General features: G+C 37.9%; 2 protein-coding genes across 3 annotated transcripts in view; both read left to right on the forward strand.

Annotated features, from left to right (window-relative positions):
• hydin (HYDIN axonemal central pair apparatus protein) overlaps window positions 1–11,347 on the forward strand; it is an 89,969-nt gene extending 78,622 nt beyond the window's left edge. The window contains 16 exon segments of the mRNA XM_051135605.1: window positions 1,741–1,867; window positions 1,940–2,105; window positions 2,474–2,621; window positions 2,733–2,940; window positions 3,061–3,282; window positions 3,815–3,984; window positions 4,069–4,267; window positions 4,351–4,506; window positions 5,366–5,646; window positions 6,187–6,406; window positions 7,070–7,279; window positions 7,395–7,558; window positions 7,977–8,127; window positions 8,221–8,451; window positions 9,470–9,694; window positions 10,601–11,347. Coding sequence (XP_050991562.1) covers window positions 1,741–1,867; window positions 1,940–2,105; window positions 2,474–2,621; window positions 2,733–2,940; window positions 3,061–3,282; window positions 3,815–3,984; window positions 4,069–4,267; window positions 4,351–4,506; window positions 5,366–5,646; window positions 6,187–6,406; window positions 7,070–7,279; window positions 7,395–7,558; window positions 7,977–8,127; window positions 8,221–8,451; window positions 9,470–9,694; window positions 10,601–11,110 — 3,388 coding nt within the window. The 3' untranslated portion in view covers window positions 11,111–11,347.
• Window positions 11,348–14,999: 3,652 nt separating this feature from the next.
• necab2 (N-terminal EF-hand calcium binding protein 2) overlaps window positions 15,000–19,415 on the forward strand; it is a 111,907-nt gene continuing 107,491 nt past the window's right edge. Inside the window, exon 1 of one of the 2 annotated variants that reach the window (XM_051135610.1) lies at window positions 15,000–15,371. In XM_051135610.1, coding sequence (XP_050991567.1) covers window positions 15,054–15,371 — 318 coding nt within the window. In that variant the 5' untranslated portion in view covers window positions 15,000–15,053. The remainder of the gene's footprint in view (window positions 15,372–19,415) is intronic. The other variant, XM_051135609.1, reaches the window with a different exon arrangement.

Consider the following 19,415-nt stretch of genomic DNA (forward strand, 5'->3'; position numbering starts at 1 on the left):
TACCCTTAAAGCACCTTTACAGCCAAGTCTTTCTGGGTATGTTGTAACAGATTTTGAACATCTGCATTTGACATTTATCTGCCATTCTTCGCCTTACCTCTCAAGCTCTGTCAGCTTGGATGGGGGCTGGCAGACATTTGATTTGGCAGACAATGTTTGATTGTGTTCATGCTCAGGCTGTGGCTGGGCCACTCAAGGACATTCACAGAGTTGTCTATAAGCCACCCTTCCTTAGTCCTGCCCAGTCTGAGGTTCTGAATGCTCTGGACTGGGTTTTAATTAAGGCTCAATTAATTAATCTCATTTTTTTGGTTCACTGAGCTTTCATTCTATTCTGACGAGCCCCTCAGTTCCTGTTTCTGAAAAAAAAGCCCGACAGCATGAGTCTGCAACCACCACACTTTAATGCTGGGATGGTACTCTGCAAGTGATGAGCAGTGCTTGGTTTTCTCCGTACATGATGCTTGGAAATTAGGTTCTTAAGAGCAGAGAATCTTGTTTCTCAAAATCTGAGAGTTCTTTAGGTGCTTTTTTGCAAATTCCAAGTGGGTTTTCATTTGTCTTCACTGAGGAGGGTTGAGTTTGATAACACCTCCATAAAGCCCAGATCAGTGGAGTGTTGCGGTGATGTTTGTCCCTCTGTAGGTTTCTCCCATCTACATATATGATCATGGAACTCAACTAGAGTGCCCATCAGCTTCTTGGTCACCAGTCTAACCAAGGCCCTTCACCATCATTTGCTCAGCTTGGCTAAGAGGTCAGCTCTAGGAAGAGTCCTAGTTGTTCCAAACATCTTCCATTATGGATAATGGAGGCTACATGGCTCTGTGAACCTTCAATGCAGCAGAATTTTTTTCTGAACTCTTCCCCAGATCTGTGCCTTGACACAATCCTTTGTCTGAGCTCTGCAGGCAGTTCTTTTGAACTCAGGGCTTGGTTTTTGCTCTGATATGCATTTTCAGCTGTTAGACCTTTTACTGAAAGGTGTGTGCCTTTTCAGATCATACTCTTCAAATGAATTTGCCACAGGTTAACTCTACTTGAAGTGTACTAACATCTTCAAGCGATATGAATGTTTCTGAGCTTAATTTTAAGTGTCCCAGAAAAGGGTATAAACACTTACGGAATGGAATCATTTCAGTTTTTTATTCCTAATAAATTTACAAAGTTGTTACAAACCTGTTTTGTGATTTGTCATTATGGTGTAAGGAGTTTAGATTGATGTGGGAAAAAAGTAACTTAAAGCATTTTAACTTAAGGCTGCAACACAACATGAATGAAATGAAGGGGTATGAATACTTTTGCAAGGCACTGTGTATGTATATTTCTATACACTATATTGTATATACTGAAAGGGGTAGTTCACACAAAAATGAAAATTCTGTCATTAATTACTCACCCTCATGAGTTCCAAACTCGTAAGTCCTTCGTTCGTCTTCAGAACACAAATTAAGATATTTTTGATGAAATCCGAATTTCTGACCCTGCATAGACAGCAATGCAACTGACACATTCAAGGCCCATATACTGTATACAAATTAAGTGTACAGTAATATTGTAGAATGCTGTTACTTTTCAAAATAACTGTTTTGTGTTAAAGTCTACAGTGTCACATGATCCTAATAAAATATATTCTACGTACTGTGCATACATAGTATACTGACAGACTTGTCCCTGATTAAAAATATGGGTGATTTATTATTGCAGTGCACAAATAATGAATGCATTATTTTCTCTCAGGGAATTTGGTGTTATTAATCCCACAAACAAGCCATACTCTTTCATCTGGAGATGTGAGGACTCAGGCAAATCTCTTTTCAACTGCCTTACACCAAACAAGTCCATTCAGCCGGGGAAAGAAGTGAAGGTGTTTTGTTTGAGATTTTAACAGAAAATCACATGACATGAATCGATATTAAATTTTAATCTCTGCTTTCAGGTCTCATTTGAGTACCAGGTTTTCAACCTAGATTTAGTGGAATCCTTCTGGACCTTCTTAATCCCTGAACACAACTTGTCTTTGCCATTTTTGCTGGTGGGCACTGCTAATGAGCCTGTTGTCTATATTGATCGAGCACACCTCAATCTGGGCAGCTTGCTACTAGGTGAGTTTTCAATAAAATGCTCAGTTCTACCAAGAATAGTCCAAAAATAAATCTTTCTGTCATCATTTACTCGCCCTCATGCTGTTCCAAACCTGTATTGGTTTCATTCTTCTGTGGAACACAACAGAAGTTATTTTAATGAGTGTTTAGACTGTTTTTGTCCATACAATGGAAGTCACTAGGGTCTACAACAACACAGGACCCCATTGACTTTCATTGTATGAGCAAACAACACTTATTTTGCACAAATTATGACAGCTTGGCCTGGATTGTGAAGAACTGATGATGATACTGATCATAATTTTATTATGACGTTATTGGTACCATATGTCTTGTCAGTAGCAGTGTCCATGTGCCTTTGTGTGCAGGTTTTGAAGCTCATCAGACTGTGTTTGTGGTGAACAGAGAAGATCAACCATTCCATTTTATGGTTCAAGAGTCTTCATGCCACTCTGAGGGCTACCAGGACAGCTTGGTGGTAGAGCCTATGGAGGGAATGGTTCCACCTAAAGATAAGTATGTTATTTCATTCATATAAAGGCTAAGACATGACAATCATGTTGTCTTTTGGTACAAAATGTAATCCTAAATTTGAACACTGCTCTTGTTCACATCTGCCTCTGACAGGATGCCGTTGGTCATACGGATCACTCCCACACGGGAGGGAGATGTGGCTTTTAATCTAGTAGTGACAGTGCGGAGGAAGCTCCAGCCGCTGACCATGAACGTGAAGGGAGAGTGTTACAGCATGAATGCTCATGTGCGATATGAGAGCCCTGAGGGGTCCATCACAGATCTCTCATCAAACCAGATCCATCCTGTGGACTTCAAACAGGTAAAAATATATGTGAAGTTATTCATGCATCCTTAGTTAGTGTGTGCCAGATTTGTCTTTGACAGAGTTCCAGCACAAAACATTTAGATCAAGCTTTCCACTTATCTGTTCCCTGTATAGGTGGAGCTAAACGATAAATCCACATGTACATTTGTGGTGTCTAATCCTGGGAAATTCAGTTTAGATGTTGAGTATGACCTGTCTGGGCCGGCAGCGCTGCAGCCCCACCTGCAGGTGGAACCTAAATTGGACACAGTGGCTGTCAATGGACAGAGCTCCTGCACCTTGACCTTTTGCCCTCAGCGTAAATGTGTGCTCAAAGATCTGACTTTTTCTATTAAGGTAGACCCTCTCTATCTCTTAAAGGGATAGTTCGCCAAAAATGAAAGTTCTATCATTAATTACTCACCCTAATGTTGTTTCAAACCCATAAGACCTTTGTTCATCTTCAGAACACAAATTAAGATATTTTTGATCTTGAGCTTTCTGACCCCACACAGACAGCAACGCAACGACCACGTTCAAGGCGCAGAAAGTTAGTAAGGACATTGTTAAAGTAGTCCATGTGACACCAGTGATTCAGCCTTAATTTTATAAAGCTAAGGGAATGCTTTGTGTGCACAAAGAAAAAAAAATGTCTTGGACATTTTGTTTTGGACAATGCATGGACTATTTTAACAATGTCCTTACTACCTTTCTGGGCCTTGAACGTGGTGGGTATCGTTGCTGTCTTTGCACAACATGAGGTTGAGTAAATAATGACAGAATTTTTATTTTTGGGTGAACTAACTCTTTAATGTCCTTTTTTGTCCTTCTTATTGAACAAAATATTATTGACATAATTTTTTCCTTTTCTGCATTCAATTGTTTGTAGATAAGGAGTGGGCCGACATTCCGTTGTGCACTAATGGGCTCAGCTGTGGCTCCAGATCTGGAATTTTCTTTCCTAAAGCACAATTTTGGAATGCATTTCATACATTGTGCTGGTATGGTACCTGTTACACACACACTGGTGATTAGCAACAGAAGCAGCAGAGGAATCAGGTAGAAAACTGATTATATTTTATGTTAAAGCATGTAAAGCAAAGTTTTATGGTTAGTTTTTATAACACTATGGTATTTATTCAGTTTAGAGTGCTTGTACTCCAACACACCTGTCTTGGAGGTCAGCTTCACCCCTCAAGTCCTTTCTCCTGGCGGCTTTGTGGAGGTTCTCTTCTCATTCTACCCACGCAAGGCAGTTCGGTACCACGAGAAGGTGGTTTTTGAGATGAACAAGTGTGCCAAACAAGTGGTGGAGATCCTGGGACAGGGTGCTGAGATGAAGGTGACAAAGAGTTTTGTTGGACGATCATACATATCGACATCCTGATGTAATAAATATTCATCCTGTCCTGTTTTTTGTCTTAGATTAATTTGGAAGACTCAGCACACAAAGTGATCAATTTTGGAGCTCTGCAGATTGGCCAGCAAAGTCGGAAATTGATCCCTCTAGTGAACAACAGCCACACTTCCCTGACTTTTAGTCTTCGCAGACACTCTAATAACCTTCTCCAGGACTCTAGGGTAACGCATGTTTTTTTGAAAGTTTTTGAAAGAAGTCTCTAAAGCTTACCCAGGCTGCATTTATTTGGTAAAATATACAATAAAAACTGTAATATTACAATTTAAAATAACTATTTCTATCTGAATATATTTTAAAATATAGTTTATTTTTGAGATTTCAAAGCTGAATTTTCAGCAGCCATTATTTGAGTCTTCAGTGTCACATGATCCTTCAGAAATCATTCTAATATGCTGATTTGGTGCTGAAGTAACATTTCTTATTATCAGTTTTGAAAACAGTTGTGCTGCTTAATAATTTTTGGAAACTATGATAAATTTTAGGATTCTTTGAATAATTGAAAGCTCCAAAAAACAGTATTTGTTTAAAATTTGGACCTAAATGTGACCCTGGACCATAAAACCAGTCTCAAATAGCACAGGTATATTTTATACAAATACATTGTAGGGGTCAAAATTACAGATTTTTCTTTTATGGCAAAAATCATTAGGATAATAAGTAAATAACACGTTCCATGAAGATATTTTTTAAATTTCCTACCGTAAATATATCAAAATTAAATTTTTTGATTAGTAATATGCATTGCTAAGAACTTCATTTGGACAACTTTTTTCAATATTTTGATTTTTTTGGTACCCTCAGATTTCAGATTTTCAAACAGTATTGTCCTATCTTAACAAATCATAGATCAATGGAAAACTTCAGCTTTCAAATGATGTATAAATCTCAATTTCAAAAAATTGACTCTTATGACTGGTTTTGTGGTCCAGGGTCACAAATGTATGAATACATGCATACATTCCACTTTATTTCATACATTACATAAAAAGAATTATTGTGTTTTTTGTTTTTTGTTTTCAGATCCTGTCAGTGCGTCCAGAAGGGGAGGTGACACTTAAAGAGGGAGGTGGCCGCTGTGTGGTGGAGCTTCTCTTTTCTCCTGAACAGCGCATGCCTCCCTTCACTGAGGAGCTGCAGCTGGAGTGTCTAGGTGGTTTTCGCCCCCTGCTGGTCATGAAGGGCTGTTGCCAGGGAGTGGAGGTCAGAGTGGACACAGACTACCTGCAGTTTGGAGCTGTGGTCCAGCGCTGCCAAGCCACCCGTCGCATTATCATGCAGAACACAGGAGACATTGGTGCGAGGTACACATCCATGCGTGCTGATCACAGAAACTTGTGTGGCTGGTTCTGTAAACGAATGAATCTGAGCGACAATACTGTTACATTGATTCAAATAGAAGTATATATGTGACCCTGGACCACAAAACCAGTCATAAGGGATTATACTGAATAAATAAGCTTTCCATTGATGTATGGTTTGTTAGGATAGGATGATATTTGCCCGAGAGCTATTTGAGAATCTGAGGCTGCAAAAAAATCAAAATATTGAGAAAACTGCCTTTAAAGTTGTCCAAATGAAGTTCTTAGCAATGCATATTACTAATCAAGAATTAAGTTTTGATATATTTATGGTAGGAAATTTACAAAATATTATTATTAAACATGATCTTTACTTAATATCCTAATGATTTTTGGCATAAAAATAAAAATGTATAATTTTGACCCATACAATGTATTTTTGGCTATTGCTACACATATACCTGTGCTACTTAAGACTGGTTTTGTGGTCCAGGATCACATATTTGTATTTTTGCATCTTCAGCTTTTCCTTGTTCTCTTCAGATTCAAATGGGATGTAAAGAGCTTTGCTCCAGATTTCACCATTTTCCCTGCTGAAGGCTACATCACCCCAGGAATGGAAGTATCCCTTGAAGTGACCTTTGCCCCTACTGAGCTGAGTCAAGATCTGCGCTATGATGATCTCTGCTGTACTATAGAAGGGGGCAAACCATTAAAACTCACCCTCACTGGCTCCTGCATTGTCCCTCCGGTTGCAACAGAGGTAAATAGCTGCAGAGACAGAAGAAAATACAAGTTTGAATGTTACAGTGTGTCATAATAAAACCCTTCGTTCACTTCCAGAAAAGAAACTTCCTGATAATTTACTCGCCCCCATGTCATCCAAGATGTTCATGTCTTTCTTTAAGTCGAAAAGAAACTCCATCTTATTTTGTCCTCCAACTTCAAACTTCGTCTGACATCATTTTACCTTTCTTTGCTGATTCGTTTTGGAAACGCTGGGTTGGTACTTCCGTCACGTCATGCGTGCCCTTTTCAGCAGAATTATGAGTGAAGTCCAGTTAGTGTAAGATGAGCGTTTGTTTTTAAAAAAAAAAAGTATATAAATATTGAACATTACCAATTGTTTCGGAAGATAAGACCCTTATTTCTTGGTAGAACCCTTAGAAGCTGCATTGAAACTGCAGTTTGGACCTTGAACTCACTGATTGAAGTTCACTCTATGGAGAAGAATCCTGGAATGTTTTCTTCACAATCCTTAATTTCTTTTTGACTGAAGAATAAAAGACATGAACATCTTGGATGACATTGGAGTAAATCATCAGGCAGTTTTAATTCTGGAAGTGAAATAATCCTTTTAAAAGCAAGGCTAATTCATTGTGTAACTGTCTTTTTCTTGCTTTTGCTTTCTCTTTTGTGTGAGCAGGTGGTGAATTTCGTGTGTCAGGTGCGCAGTCAGTGTACTCAGTCTCTGGCTCTACCCAACCGCATTAACCAGCGCTGGAGTCTGAAATGTGTCATAGAGGGAGAGCACTGGAGCGGGCCACCCACTCTCCTCATTGAGCCCCTGCAACAGAACACCTATGAGATCACATACAAGCCACTGGTCATGACTGGAGATGGGGAAAGGCATGAGGTATGACACTCTCTCCACAAGATAAGGACTATTTCCATTCATTATTTTTGAAACAAATATTCAGTCAAATTAAATTCTAGATATGTTAATGACTCCTCCTTCTGTTGTGGTGCAGGGCTCTGTGTTCTTCTCATTTCCTGATGGCAGTGGAATACTGTACGTATTGCACGGCACAGCTGAGCCACCGAAGGCTGAAGGCACAATAACCGAAGAGATCAAATCCAAAAGCCAGCACACACAGACAGTACCTGTCCACAACTGGCTGTCCAGACCTCAGAGGTACCTCATCTACAAGAAACATATACATACAAGAAGTGTAACAATCACAATAGGCCATTTATTGTATTTTAAAAACTAAATGCTATTTTTCAATCAATTAAAATCTATTGCAAAGGCTAGTATTGACTAAAAGAAATTATATTATTTGACGCAGCATGCAAAATGCCATATTATCCTGTTTAATAAACATTTTAGTCAATCTCGATTCATTACACAGACATATGCTTATTGCACATGCATAAACACTGTTAATCATGAAAATACCCATAAAATGGCCACACGATACAGTGCCTCTTGGGGTATGCTTTGTAATGATCGTAAAACCTTTCATCGACATAGAGCCTCAGTTGCAAATTATATTCCGCTTCTCAGTATAATTTATGTTTTATAACTCTGTGTTTTATATCCTGCTGCGCAGGTTCCGTGCTGTGATGGAGCTCATCAAACCAGATCGTTCAGATGGCATTGTTTCCCTGAAGGGCCTGGAGTACATTGATGTGCCTGCACTGGATACGAAGAATTACAAACTCTCCTTCTTTACTTATAAAGAGGGCCAGTACAATGCTAAAGCAAGTACCGTCATGCACCCATAAAAACGTGCTAATACAGACTACTTTGGTTATATGGCCTGTAAAACATCATCATGTTTCTCACTTTTACAGGTGACTTTTAAGAATGAGACAACAGGCGAGTATCTATTTTACAATCTCAACTACAAAGCAACGGCTCCAGGAGTGCTCAGCACTATAGAAATGGCGACCCGGGTGAGGCAGATGACATCGGGGTCCGTGGAGGTGGAGAACCCTCTTCTTGTGGACGTGTCGTTCTCTGCAGAGTGCCAGAATGCAGATATCAGTGTTCCTCCACAGTTCCTTGTGCCTGCTCAGTCTAAGGTAGAATCCGAACTGATGATTCTCAAGAATGCACCACAATCTAAAATTTATAAACATACACTACCAGTTTTTGAACAGTAAGATTTGTAATGTTTTTTTAAAGAATTCTCTTCTGCTCACTAAGCCTGCATTTATGTGATTCAAAGTACAGCAAAAACAGTAAAAATTTGAAACATTTTTATTTAAAAGAATGTTTTCTATAAATATATTTTAAAATGTAATTTATTCCTGTGATTTCAAAGCTAAATTTTTAGCATCATTTCTCCAGTTACATGTTCTAAAAAACATTTCTTATTATTATTATTATGTTGAAAACAGCTGAGTAGATTTTTTTCAGGTTTCTTTAATGAATAGAAAGTTCAGAAGAACAGCATTTATCTATAATAAGAATATTTTGTAACATTTTAAATGTCTTTATCACCACTTTTGATCAATTTAAAGCATTCTTGATAGATCAAAGTATTAATTTCTGTAATTTCTTCTTCTTCAAAAAAAAAGTATACTGACTTCAGGCTTTTGAATGGTATGGAGTGTATAATGTTACAAAGAATCCTGAAAAAATGTACTCAATTGTTTTAAATATTGATAATAATAGTAAAAAATGTTTCTTGAACAGCACATCAGCATATTAATATATTAGTGATTTCTGAAGGATTATGTGACACTGTAGACTGGAGTAATGATGCTGAAAATTTAGCTTTGATCACAGGAATAAATTATAACGTGGGTATAAGTCTTTGTGATCGCCTTTCCTAATAATTGACCAGAACAGGTTGATTTTTGCAGAACTGATTTTGACCATGTAAAAAGGGTGTTTTTTACACTATCATTGAGAAGTTTTAACCAAAGCATGTTACAGACTTTTCATTAACACCCCAAATAATCAAATCAAGTTGTGGAAAATGGGCATCCGATGACCGCTTAAAATATTTAAATAAAATGAATTGTCTGTCACTGCCAGCTAAGGCAGTTTTGCTGTGGTGATTCTGTATTTAATGACTGTTTTTTTATTGCTTAGGTTACATTAACATTTGAATATCAGCCTTTGTGTGAGGGAGAGTCCACAGCGCGGCTGGTGCTGTACGCTGCTGAACTTGGACACTTCTTTTATGAGCTTCAGCTGAAGGCCCTGCCTGCACCCTTTGAGAAGCCTCTATATTTCAGAGCACCACTTGGCAGCAAACACAGTGTCATGGCTAAGTTCACCAACTTTTCTCGTGTCAAGACTGAATATATCTGCAAGGTAGGAGTCCCTATTGTCCCATTATTACCTACTATATCTTTGTGATAAAAGATGAGAGTTCACCCAAAAATGAAAATTCTGCTACCATTTATTCACTGTTATGTGAATAATGAGTTGAATGAGTTTCTTGAACACAAAAAAGGGACGTTTTAGGGAATGTTTCAGTTGTTTTAGTTTGTAAAATGAAAGTCAGTTTGGTCTAAAACAACACTGAACCTCATTAATTTCACTAAAAAACTCAGACATTTTTTTTACTTATCCTATTTTTTTCTTTACACAAAGAAAGTAAATCATGGTGTGGAATTACATTAGCAGCTTAAAGGGATAGTTCACCCAAAAACGTAAATTCTGTTATTAATTACTCACCCTCATGTCGTTCCAAACCCGTAAGACCTTCGATCATCTTCAGAACTCGAATTAAGATATTTTTGATAAAATCCAAGAGCCTTCTGAGTCTACATAGACAGCAATGCAACTACCATGTTCAAGGCCCAGAAAGGTAATAAGGACATCAATAAAATAAAATAAGGAAATCAAAAAAAATGTCCATGTGACATCAGTGGTTCAACCATAATTTTATGAAGCGATGAGAATCGTTTCTGTGCGCAAAGAAAACAAAAATAACTACTTTATTCTACAATGCTTCTCCTCTGCGTCATGTTATTTTGATGTTCTTGGTACCTTTCTGGACTTTGAACATGGAATGACCCTTATGGGTCAGAAAGCTCTTGGATTTAATCAAAAATATCTTAATTTGTGTTCCGAAGAAGAACGAAGGTCTTACAGGTTTGGAACGACATGAGGGTGAGTAATTAATGACAGAATGTTCATTTTTGGGTTAACTACCCCTTTAAATTCTAACGTCTTTGCTATAAACATTCCATTCCAATCTTGTTTCTAATACAGACGGACAACCCAAACTTCACTGTGGAAAAGAGCGTTAAAGCAGCAGCGGGGAACCAAACTGGCACAGATATCAGTGTGACGGTCCATTTCGAACCTTGCCAGGTGGGAGACATCCAAAGCTTACTCACCATCTCCTCAGACTTAGGAGGGGAGTACGTCTTCCCTCTATATGGCACCTGCACCCCACCTAAAGCTCAGGGTCCCTTTTCCATCAGCTCAGGTTCCAGTGTCTCGATTTCCTTTAAAAATGTCTTTCAACAGGCTACAACCTTCTCCTTTCTGGTGGACAACCCTGTCTTCACTGTCAAGGGTGCAGAGACTATTTTACCGCAGAAAACGCAGCACATACAGGTTACATTTGATGGCCCTCCCACGGGCTCCAGAGGCCCTTGTCATGGAAAGCTGACAATTTCTTGCCCACGTATGGAGGGCCATGGACAGGGCATCTTTTGGGTTTACTACTTGAAAGGTTACAGTCCAGAGCCTTCTTCAGAAAAAAGAACATCGTGAAGAAAAAGCCATGCTGTTCTTTGGATAAAATAAATCACGGTAGTGGTTAAAAATGACTAAAATAATTAATTGAACATTGCTTTTTGAAAAATAAAATAAGTTTCTTAGGCAGTTAATTTATTGTTTTTACAGATCTTTTCATTTATTTTTAGTCAGTTTTTCGGTTTGAAAAAATATGCTATTTTAAATAAAATACAAATATATTGTAAATACTGAAAATGAAGAGAAAAAATAAACATTTCTGCAGCACTCAAGTTTGCAGAATTATACCAGTCAAGTGTGAAGTCAGTGGCTGTTACTCCTGGGTGCTCTTCTTTAGTCCACCAGGAGGTGCACTTGTAGCTCCTACATCACCTTTAACATGTTCCATCTACTTAGGCGTGATGGAAGGTATATTCCCTCTAGGTTCATGACTCAGATACAGATATTTGATTGTGCGTGTATTTGTGTGGGCAGCAGTGCCTGTTTCATACTTATTTGCAGTATGTATGTGAAATCTCTTGCATTTATCTCTCTTTTTCCCAGCCAAGCCTTCCTGCATGCTTTTTGCATTTTCTAGCCATATCCAAATCTCAAACAGACAAAGTGTGTGAGTTAATGAATGCAGGAACTGGTTTAGATTAGATGTTACTCCTCATATCAGTGATGTTCTGGACCTTGAATGTTATAGTTACGTTGCTGTCAAGTCTGAAAGCTTTCGGATTTCATCAAAAACATCTGTGTTTCTGAAGATTCCAAATGTCTTACGGGTTTGGAACGACATGAGGGTGAGTAATTAATGACAGAATTTTCATTTTTGGATGAACTGTTCCCTTAAGTGTACAGGATTGCAGTTTGCCTGTATGCCAAACCTCCAGTTGAAAGATGCACAGGAACCAAAATAACCGTTCAGTAGTTTCTTTTTACCCCCTGCACATTCTCTGATATACCACTGAGTTTGTTTACGTGCTGAAAAGTGTGGCCTGTCGCTGTCACGCACAAACTGGCTGCAAGGGGAGTTGATCTGAGCATGTCCAAAGACAAGGGATTACTGCTTGTTGTAATTATCTGAGCACCCTCTGCGGTGAAAAAGGAGTAACAGGTTGCTGTGAGTTGCCCTACATTAAAGAGATGCATCCAATCACTTTTTTCCCCCTGTTTGCCTAAATGCCTCACTATAGGTTCGCAAACTGTAGGGGGGTTGTACTTGGTGCCAATTAAATAAAGGCCCTTTTAGTTGGAATGACTTAATCACCCTTCGTAAAGGGCAGGACCGGGGGAGCCTTTCCACAGTCTTTCAACTCACAAAGGTCATTTCAGACCGGTATAGAGAGACAGTAAGGTAATGAGGGATTTTCTAGGTGAAGGAGTACCCAGCCCAAAAAACTGTCAAGCTGCTGCTTTTTTTCCTGACGTGATACAAATTCCTGGATGTTGATCAAACAAGATATCGACAGACTGCATTTACATGTGGAAAATAAACAACATTTAAAGATAGTTCCTTTAAAGAAAGTTCATCCAAAAATAAAAATTCTGTCATTAATTACTCACCTCACGTTGTTCTAAAGCCGTAAGACCTTCGTTCAACTTTGGAACACAAATTAAGATATTTTTGATAAAATTTGAGAGCTTTTCTTCTCGTAGCTTCATAAAATTACAGTTGAACCACTAATGTCACATGGACTATTTTAACGATGTCCACCTTTCTGGACCTTGAACATGGTTGCGTTGCTATCTATGCAGGGTCAGAAAGGTCTTGGATTTTGTTAGAAATATCTTAATTTGTGTTCCAAAGATGAATGAAGGTGACCTAACTGTGTCGGTGGGGCTGAATTTGTTTGCATTGTAGGTTTGAACTGCAACCGATTGCGTATGGCTAATATCTTCACATTTACTGTAGGCCTATAATTATTACAATTGTGCGTTTATGTAGAAGTATATCTACAGTTTGTGTGGGATACTTATATAAATGGATGTAATTGGGTGTTTTATTGTGTATTATTTAAGTAGATACTACAATTATGGACCACAGATCATACGAAAATTAACCATGCTTTTACTATCCACCTTAATTTTCGACATGGAAGTAAGCTGTTTTCTGTGAATGTGCAAAACTTCGCTGCAGAAATAATGAGAAGAATAACAAAGTGCAGTAAATGGTAAAACTGTTTGCACTACAAACCAGTTTGTTTATAATTAAGATTTTACATTAAAATAATATGGTAAGACACACCAGTTTGCAATATTATGCAGCAAAACGACCTGTTTTGTACAGCTAAAAACAGCTGGAAGTGAATGACACCGGAAGCCAGACACATAAAATTTATTGACCGAATGACCGAGCCACTCTTGCGGGAAAAATTAGGTGGATAAATGAAGCCAAAAAACATGGTTAATGTTAAACCTGGTAAACCACAAATGAACCATTTTGCTACACTAACCATAGTTTAACCAAGGTGTTTTAGTGAAGCTGTGGTTATAGCCTACAAATGTAATCAATTCACCAAAAAACTGGTTATTTTACTATAGTAAAACCATGGTTAATTCAAGGTAAAAGAGATATCCATGAATCCATGAAAGGTTACTTTGGAAATGTAATAATTTACAGTTTACAATTTACCATATTTAAAAACTAATAAATAGTGTAACTATTTCAATTACTTTATTAATGTAACTTATCACATTTAATTGCTTTTTGATTACTTTTCTGAGTTTACATTTACATTTAGTCATTTAGCAGAGGCTTTTTTCCAGAGGGACTTACAAATGAGGACAATAGAAGCAATCAAACCAATTTTAGAAATCCTTCATCGCTCTCATTAAGATGATCCATCTCTTTCTTCAACATGGAAGTAAGCCTATGGGTGAGACTTCAGGTTAAATAACCAGAAGAATAACAACATCCAGTAAATGGTAAAACTGTTTATACAAACCAGTGTGCTCATAATTAAGATAATACAGTAAAATAATATGGTAAGACACACCAACTTGCAATAACAAGGAGTAAAACCAGTGTTGCCAGGTTTTCAAAATGAATTTCTGCTCAAAACAAGCCCAAAACGTTTCCAGGGGGTCTCCTGTTAAAGATTGCATTCTGGGGGATGAAAATACACATTTTTTTTGTCAGGGTTTCCCTGGTAAATTCGTATTTCAGGGGATAAATATGATGTTTTTAAGGGTCGCTTCAACCCACGGACATCAAAAACAATCGGCGGAGTTAAAGTAGCCCAATTCCGCGGGAAAACCATAGACTTGGCAACACTGAGCAAAAGCAGCTGTTTTGTACAGCTGAAAATAGCTGGAGGTGATGAGACCAGAAGCCACACCCATAACATTTACAAATGACTGTGCCCGCTGTTATTGTGAAGAAAACGGTGGATACCAATTTCATTTGAAAGCACAGCTACAACAAAATAGCTTTAGCACCTCTATTGTACCTTTTAGAGATCGTTCTTATTTAAATATTTTAAATAAAAAGAAACAGTAAATATTAATACATAAGTATTAAGATGTAATCCCCTTTGTAACTGTAAAAAAAATCATAATTTAATCACATTTTTTCTAAGACTGTAACAGATTAGTTACATTTATTTTGTAATTTTGTAATTAAATGCGTAACACCGTTACATGTAACTAGTTACTCCCCGACACTAGAGTTAACAATATAGACCTAAACAACATTACCATAGTTTATTCAAAACTTATTGTCTGGGATCAATGGGCATTAGCATCGATTCCTGCTGTATTAGTATCTACTCTCTTTCTCTAAAGTGCAAATAATGCTTTTCTAGTTCATTTTGCTGCATCTGAGCTAAATGGATAGCACTTATTGAACTGCTCCAATTAGGTGTGACAGGAGGGGTGAGTTTTTGGGATGTGTGCCTCCACCGCTTCTGCTGCTGATGTCATAGAGGAGGAGGGATCGCCCCCATAGCGCGCAGCATGAACGCTCCGCGGCAAAAGGATGTGTGAACAAGCAGCGCGCTACTGCAGGGACGGGGTCCACAAACTGCTCCACAAAGAACAAGCCAAACTCCGGGCACAGGACAGCAAAGACCAGCCCAAACCCGGGGCTCAGGACAGCGAGACAGCGACGGCTGCACAGTCCGGAAACAGCGGCGCTCAGCCCGGTGGAATAGACGGGCTCGTCCGCTGGATAGTCACCAAGATGAGCGACAATAAAAGCATCTCTACTCGGGAATATGTGAAGGAGGAGGCGGCGGTGGCTCAGGAGCAGTTCTTTGCACCGGAGCCCCGAAAGGGCATCTCTGTCATTCTGGATGTAGGTGTTTGATATTTTATTATTGTATGCATAAAGAAATATGAAATGCATGCACTCGTTAACAAACTTTATTCAATTGCCTTAATTAATTAATTAGCCTAAACAACCTCAGAAGAGTGTAGAGCAACCCATAAGCAGTCAAAGATTATCACTTTATAACTCGCCAACCTTCTGTTTATAAATGAATTACAGCAATTACGCATTTTGACTTCGACCTACTTAACTTTTTATCCATTTTACACCTATTCTGACAGAATCTGACACTTAACAATCATCCCTATCTACTTTCGATTATTACACTGTTCTCTTGAATTCTTAATTCTGATTGTTTATTCGCAATTATTAAATTTTAGTATAATAACCTAAATTGGATATTTCGCTGTTGCTCTTGGCAACATACAGGCGTTTCTCTCGTATCATTCCGCGCACTGGCTATCGATTCTTGGCGCCATCGTGCGACCCGAAAGTCTTACTACGACTGTTGCGTTTAATAAAAATGGTCTGTGTTAATTTTAGTAAAGGCCTACATCTGCAAATAAAACCTTTGATAGCTGGCTATAAGCTTAAAGAGTCCCTAAGCAAGAAGAAACAGCAGTTCAACGAACCTAAAAACAAATAAGACCTGGATGAGAGAGAGGGAGAGAGCTTAAAAGATAAGTTACAGTGTATCTAAATTATATGTTATTATAAAAACTGTTAATTTTAGTAGGCTACTATAATGTGTTTTTGCAGTGTACATTTAATACGGACTATTTTTCTTAGCGGAGGCTTTGAGATAATCTACAGCTAATAATGTACGCTCAAATCAATATTTGATACGCAATAAGTGGGATAATATACACCCAGATGGTCATTAAAGCAAAATAACCCCGTTTAGGGTGTGACAAAGTCATTATAGCCCTAATGGGACACATATAAAGATACTGTTAATATATAAGTTCGCGCATTAAAAGCTGTGTAAGTTAATAAACATACGCTAGATTCTCTAGTGCGAAACATGCAGATGTGTCTTTCAGCGTCTTAAGATTATACAGCAGTTCTTTTGCTCTGATTTTAAGGCCGTATCTCTGCGAAGCACACTTGAATCTAAATAATTTATTGCGCTTTTCCTGTGAGCCCGGCAGTTATGCTTTGTGGTTGGCTGCTGTGGCGAGGTCTCAGCAGTATTGATTTAGTAGGTCAAAGTATTGCCTCAGTATTGTTCATCGGTGCTGGATAATTATGTGTATCTGATGGTCATACCTCTTGAGACTTCTGCGTTGCTTTTAGGGGGAGAAGTTAAACATTTAAGAGAGTGATAAGTAGTTCAGTCCTAGACCCAGATACAGTCTCAGGTAACCAGACTGTGAAGTAGAGGGGACAAAAACTAATTAAAAACCTCAGAAAAAGACCAGAGGCATCGATGCACACTTATAGTGCAATAGCGAAGGTGGAGGAAATGAATAAGGGAGGGGTTAAGGAGATAATGAGGTGCTGTAGATAATTTGTATTTTATGGATAGTGAGCATGTGTACATGATTTCTCCCGGAGACTTCGGTTGGAGCGCAGGTGCTTGTAGGGGAATTGATTTCCCCCAATGCTTTGTGAGAGAATTCCATTACTTAACTCAATCTATCTCTAGCAAATGACATGTCTGCTGCCACGTCTGTTCCAGGATCAGCCATCAGCCGAGCCTTAAAACTGCACTGGTAAACAACAGAGCCACGAAGTGCCATCCAGCATGCAATTGTGGCTAGACGAGTTACGGATTCAGGGTGTGTTGAATTCTCTCAGCACGGCTTCCCCAAACCTGACAGTGAAAGCGGAGCACTAACAAGCTGTCGTAAAAGCAGCTAAGTGTGCTTTGCAGTTCACAATATTTCATTCTTACATCATCACGTCTCAGGTCCCAGACCTCATCTGGCTTAAGGGAGTAATTAAGTGAATTTAGTGTTTTTTGAACGTTTCTTTTCCACTGGGGTTGAACGCTGTGCACTAAATTACAGTAGCGCTCTAGTTGAGGAGTAAAGTGAGGATGCTGGATGTGCGAGAGTATAAGGATGATCAAATGGTCACCGTGCATGACATTTACTAAAGACTTTATTGCACTATCGAGTTGAACTTCAAAATACAAATATATTTGGCATTTGCTCAGTGAACTGGATTTGAGCCAGAGCATTGCGAATCAATCCAATTGACTTGGCAAGTCTAAATGTGAGTCCACATATTAGTGCCTATTAATCAAGTCACACTCTGTCCATTCAACCACTCTTTATCTCCCTTTGCCTAATACCTCATTCTCTCGTTCTTTGTTCCATCTTCTTTTGTCAGCACAAAGACTCTGTGTTATTAAGAGTCTTTTTGCCTTTATGGGCCAAAGAGGAAATTTGGAAACAAACGTCATTGTCTTGAAACACAGCCTTATTTTTTCTGTGATGTCTGGATTTGGTCCAATTGCAGGATTTGAGTTGATTATTGTTCTGGATAGTGGTTTGTTTTAGTCGCACTAGCTGTTCTTTGTTTTGTACCTGGTTTCTCTGCAATATATGGCAGCATGTTTCTGACACTGAATAATAAAAAAAAATTGTGAATTTTTATCTCACAATTCTGACTTTTTTTGCAATTGCAAGTTTACATCTCGCATTTCTGACTTTTTCTTTTTTCAGAATTGCGTGATACAAAATTGCAGTTCTTTTTTCCTCTGAATTGTGATATAAACTCGTAATTGTGAGTTATAAAGTCAGAACTGTGAGATATAAACTCACAATTCTAAAAAATGAAGTCGGAATTGCATGATGTAACATCGCAAATGCAAGTTATAAAGTCAGAACTGTGAGACAAAAACAATTTTGAGAAATAAAGTTGAAATTCTGACTTTTTTTTTCTTGCAAATGTGAGTTTATATCTCTCAGTTGTGACTTTATAACATGCAGTTGTAAGGTATTAAGTCAGAATTGTGAGATATAAATTTGCAATTCGGAGAATATATCAGTCTGTTTTTCTCCCTCAAAATTTGACTCGCAATTATGAGTTTATATCACGAAATTTGGAGAAAAAAATCTGAATTGTGAGACATAAACTCAAAATTATGAAGAAAAATTCAGAATTGCAAGATACAAACTCGAATTTGTGAGAAAAAAAGTCAGAACTGTGAGATACAAACTCACATTTGCGAGGAAAAAAAGTAAGAATTGTGAGATCCAAACGTGCAATTGCGAGGAAAAAGTAAGAATTTTGAGGTATAAACTCATAATTGCGAGAAAAAAGTCAGAATTGCGAGATATAAACTCAAATTTGTGAGAAAAAAGTCAGAATTGTGAGATATACGAACTCACATTTGCAAGAAAAAAAAAGTCAGAATTATAAGATACAAACGTGCAACTGCAAGGAAAAAGTCAGAATTGTGACATACAAACTAAAATTTGTGAGAAAAAAGGTCAGAGTTGTGAGATGTAAACTCACAATTGAGGAAAAATTAAGAATTGTGAGATACAAACTCAAATTTGTGAGAAAAAAGTCAGAATTGTAAGATACAAATGTGTAATTGCGAGGAAAATGTCAGAATTGTGAGATACAAAGTCACATTTGTGAGAAAACAAGTCAGAATTGTGAGATACAAACATTTGTGAGGAAAAAAGTTAGAATTGCACGATATAAACTCACATTTGTAAGAAAAAGGTCAGAATTGTGAGATACAAACATTTGCGAGGAAAAAAGTTAGAATTGCGAGATATAAACCCACATTTGCGAAAAAAAGTCAGAATTGTTTTTATCTTGCAATTTGGGAGAAAAAAAGTCAGCATTGTAAGATAAAAAGTCACAATAACCTTTTTTTTTATTCAGTGGTGGAAATGGGCTTCCATAGCAATGTATTTTTCTTTTTTCGTATTCAAACATTAACCATTAACAGCGGCACGATATGTACTTTACCTGTACTAATTATTTAAATTCTCTCTCTCTTTCTCAACTTGTAGCTTTGTAGTTCACATTAGCACTTCAGATCTTAGCTGTCCCCCTTTCCTGTTACAGAGATATATCTTCTGAGGTGCAAACAAACTGGGTCAC

Source organism: Labeo rohita, chromosome 18 (genome assembly GCF_022985175.1).
Source record: "Labeo rohita strain BAU-BD-2019 chromosome 18, IGBB_LRoh.1.0, whole genome shotgun sequence".
In the NCBI taxonomy this organism is placed as follows: Eukaryota; Metazoa; Chordata; class Actinopteri; order Cypriniformes; family Cyprinidae; genus Labeo; species Labeo rohita.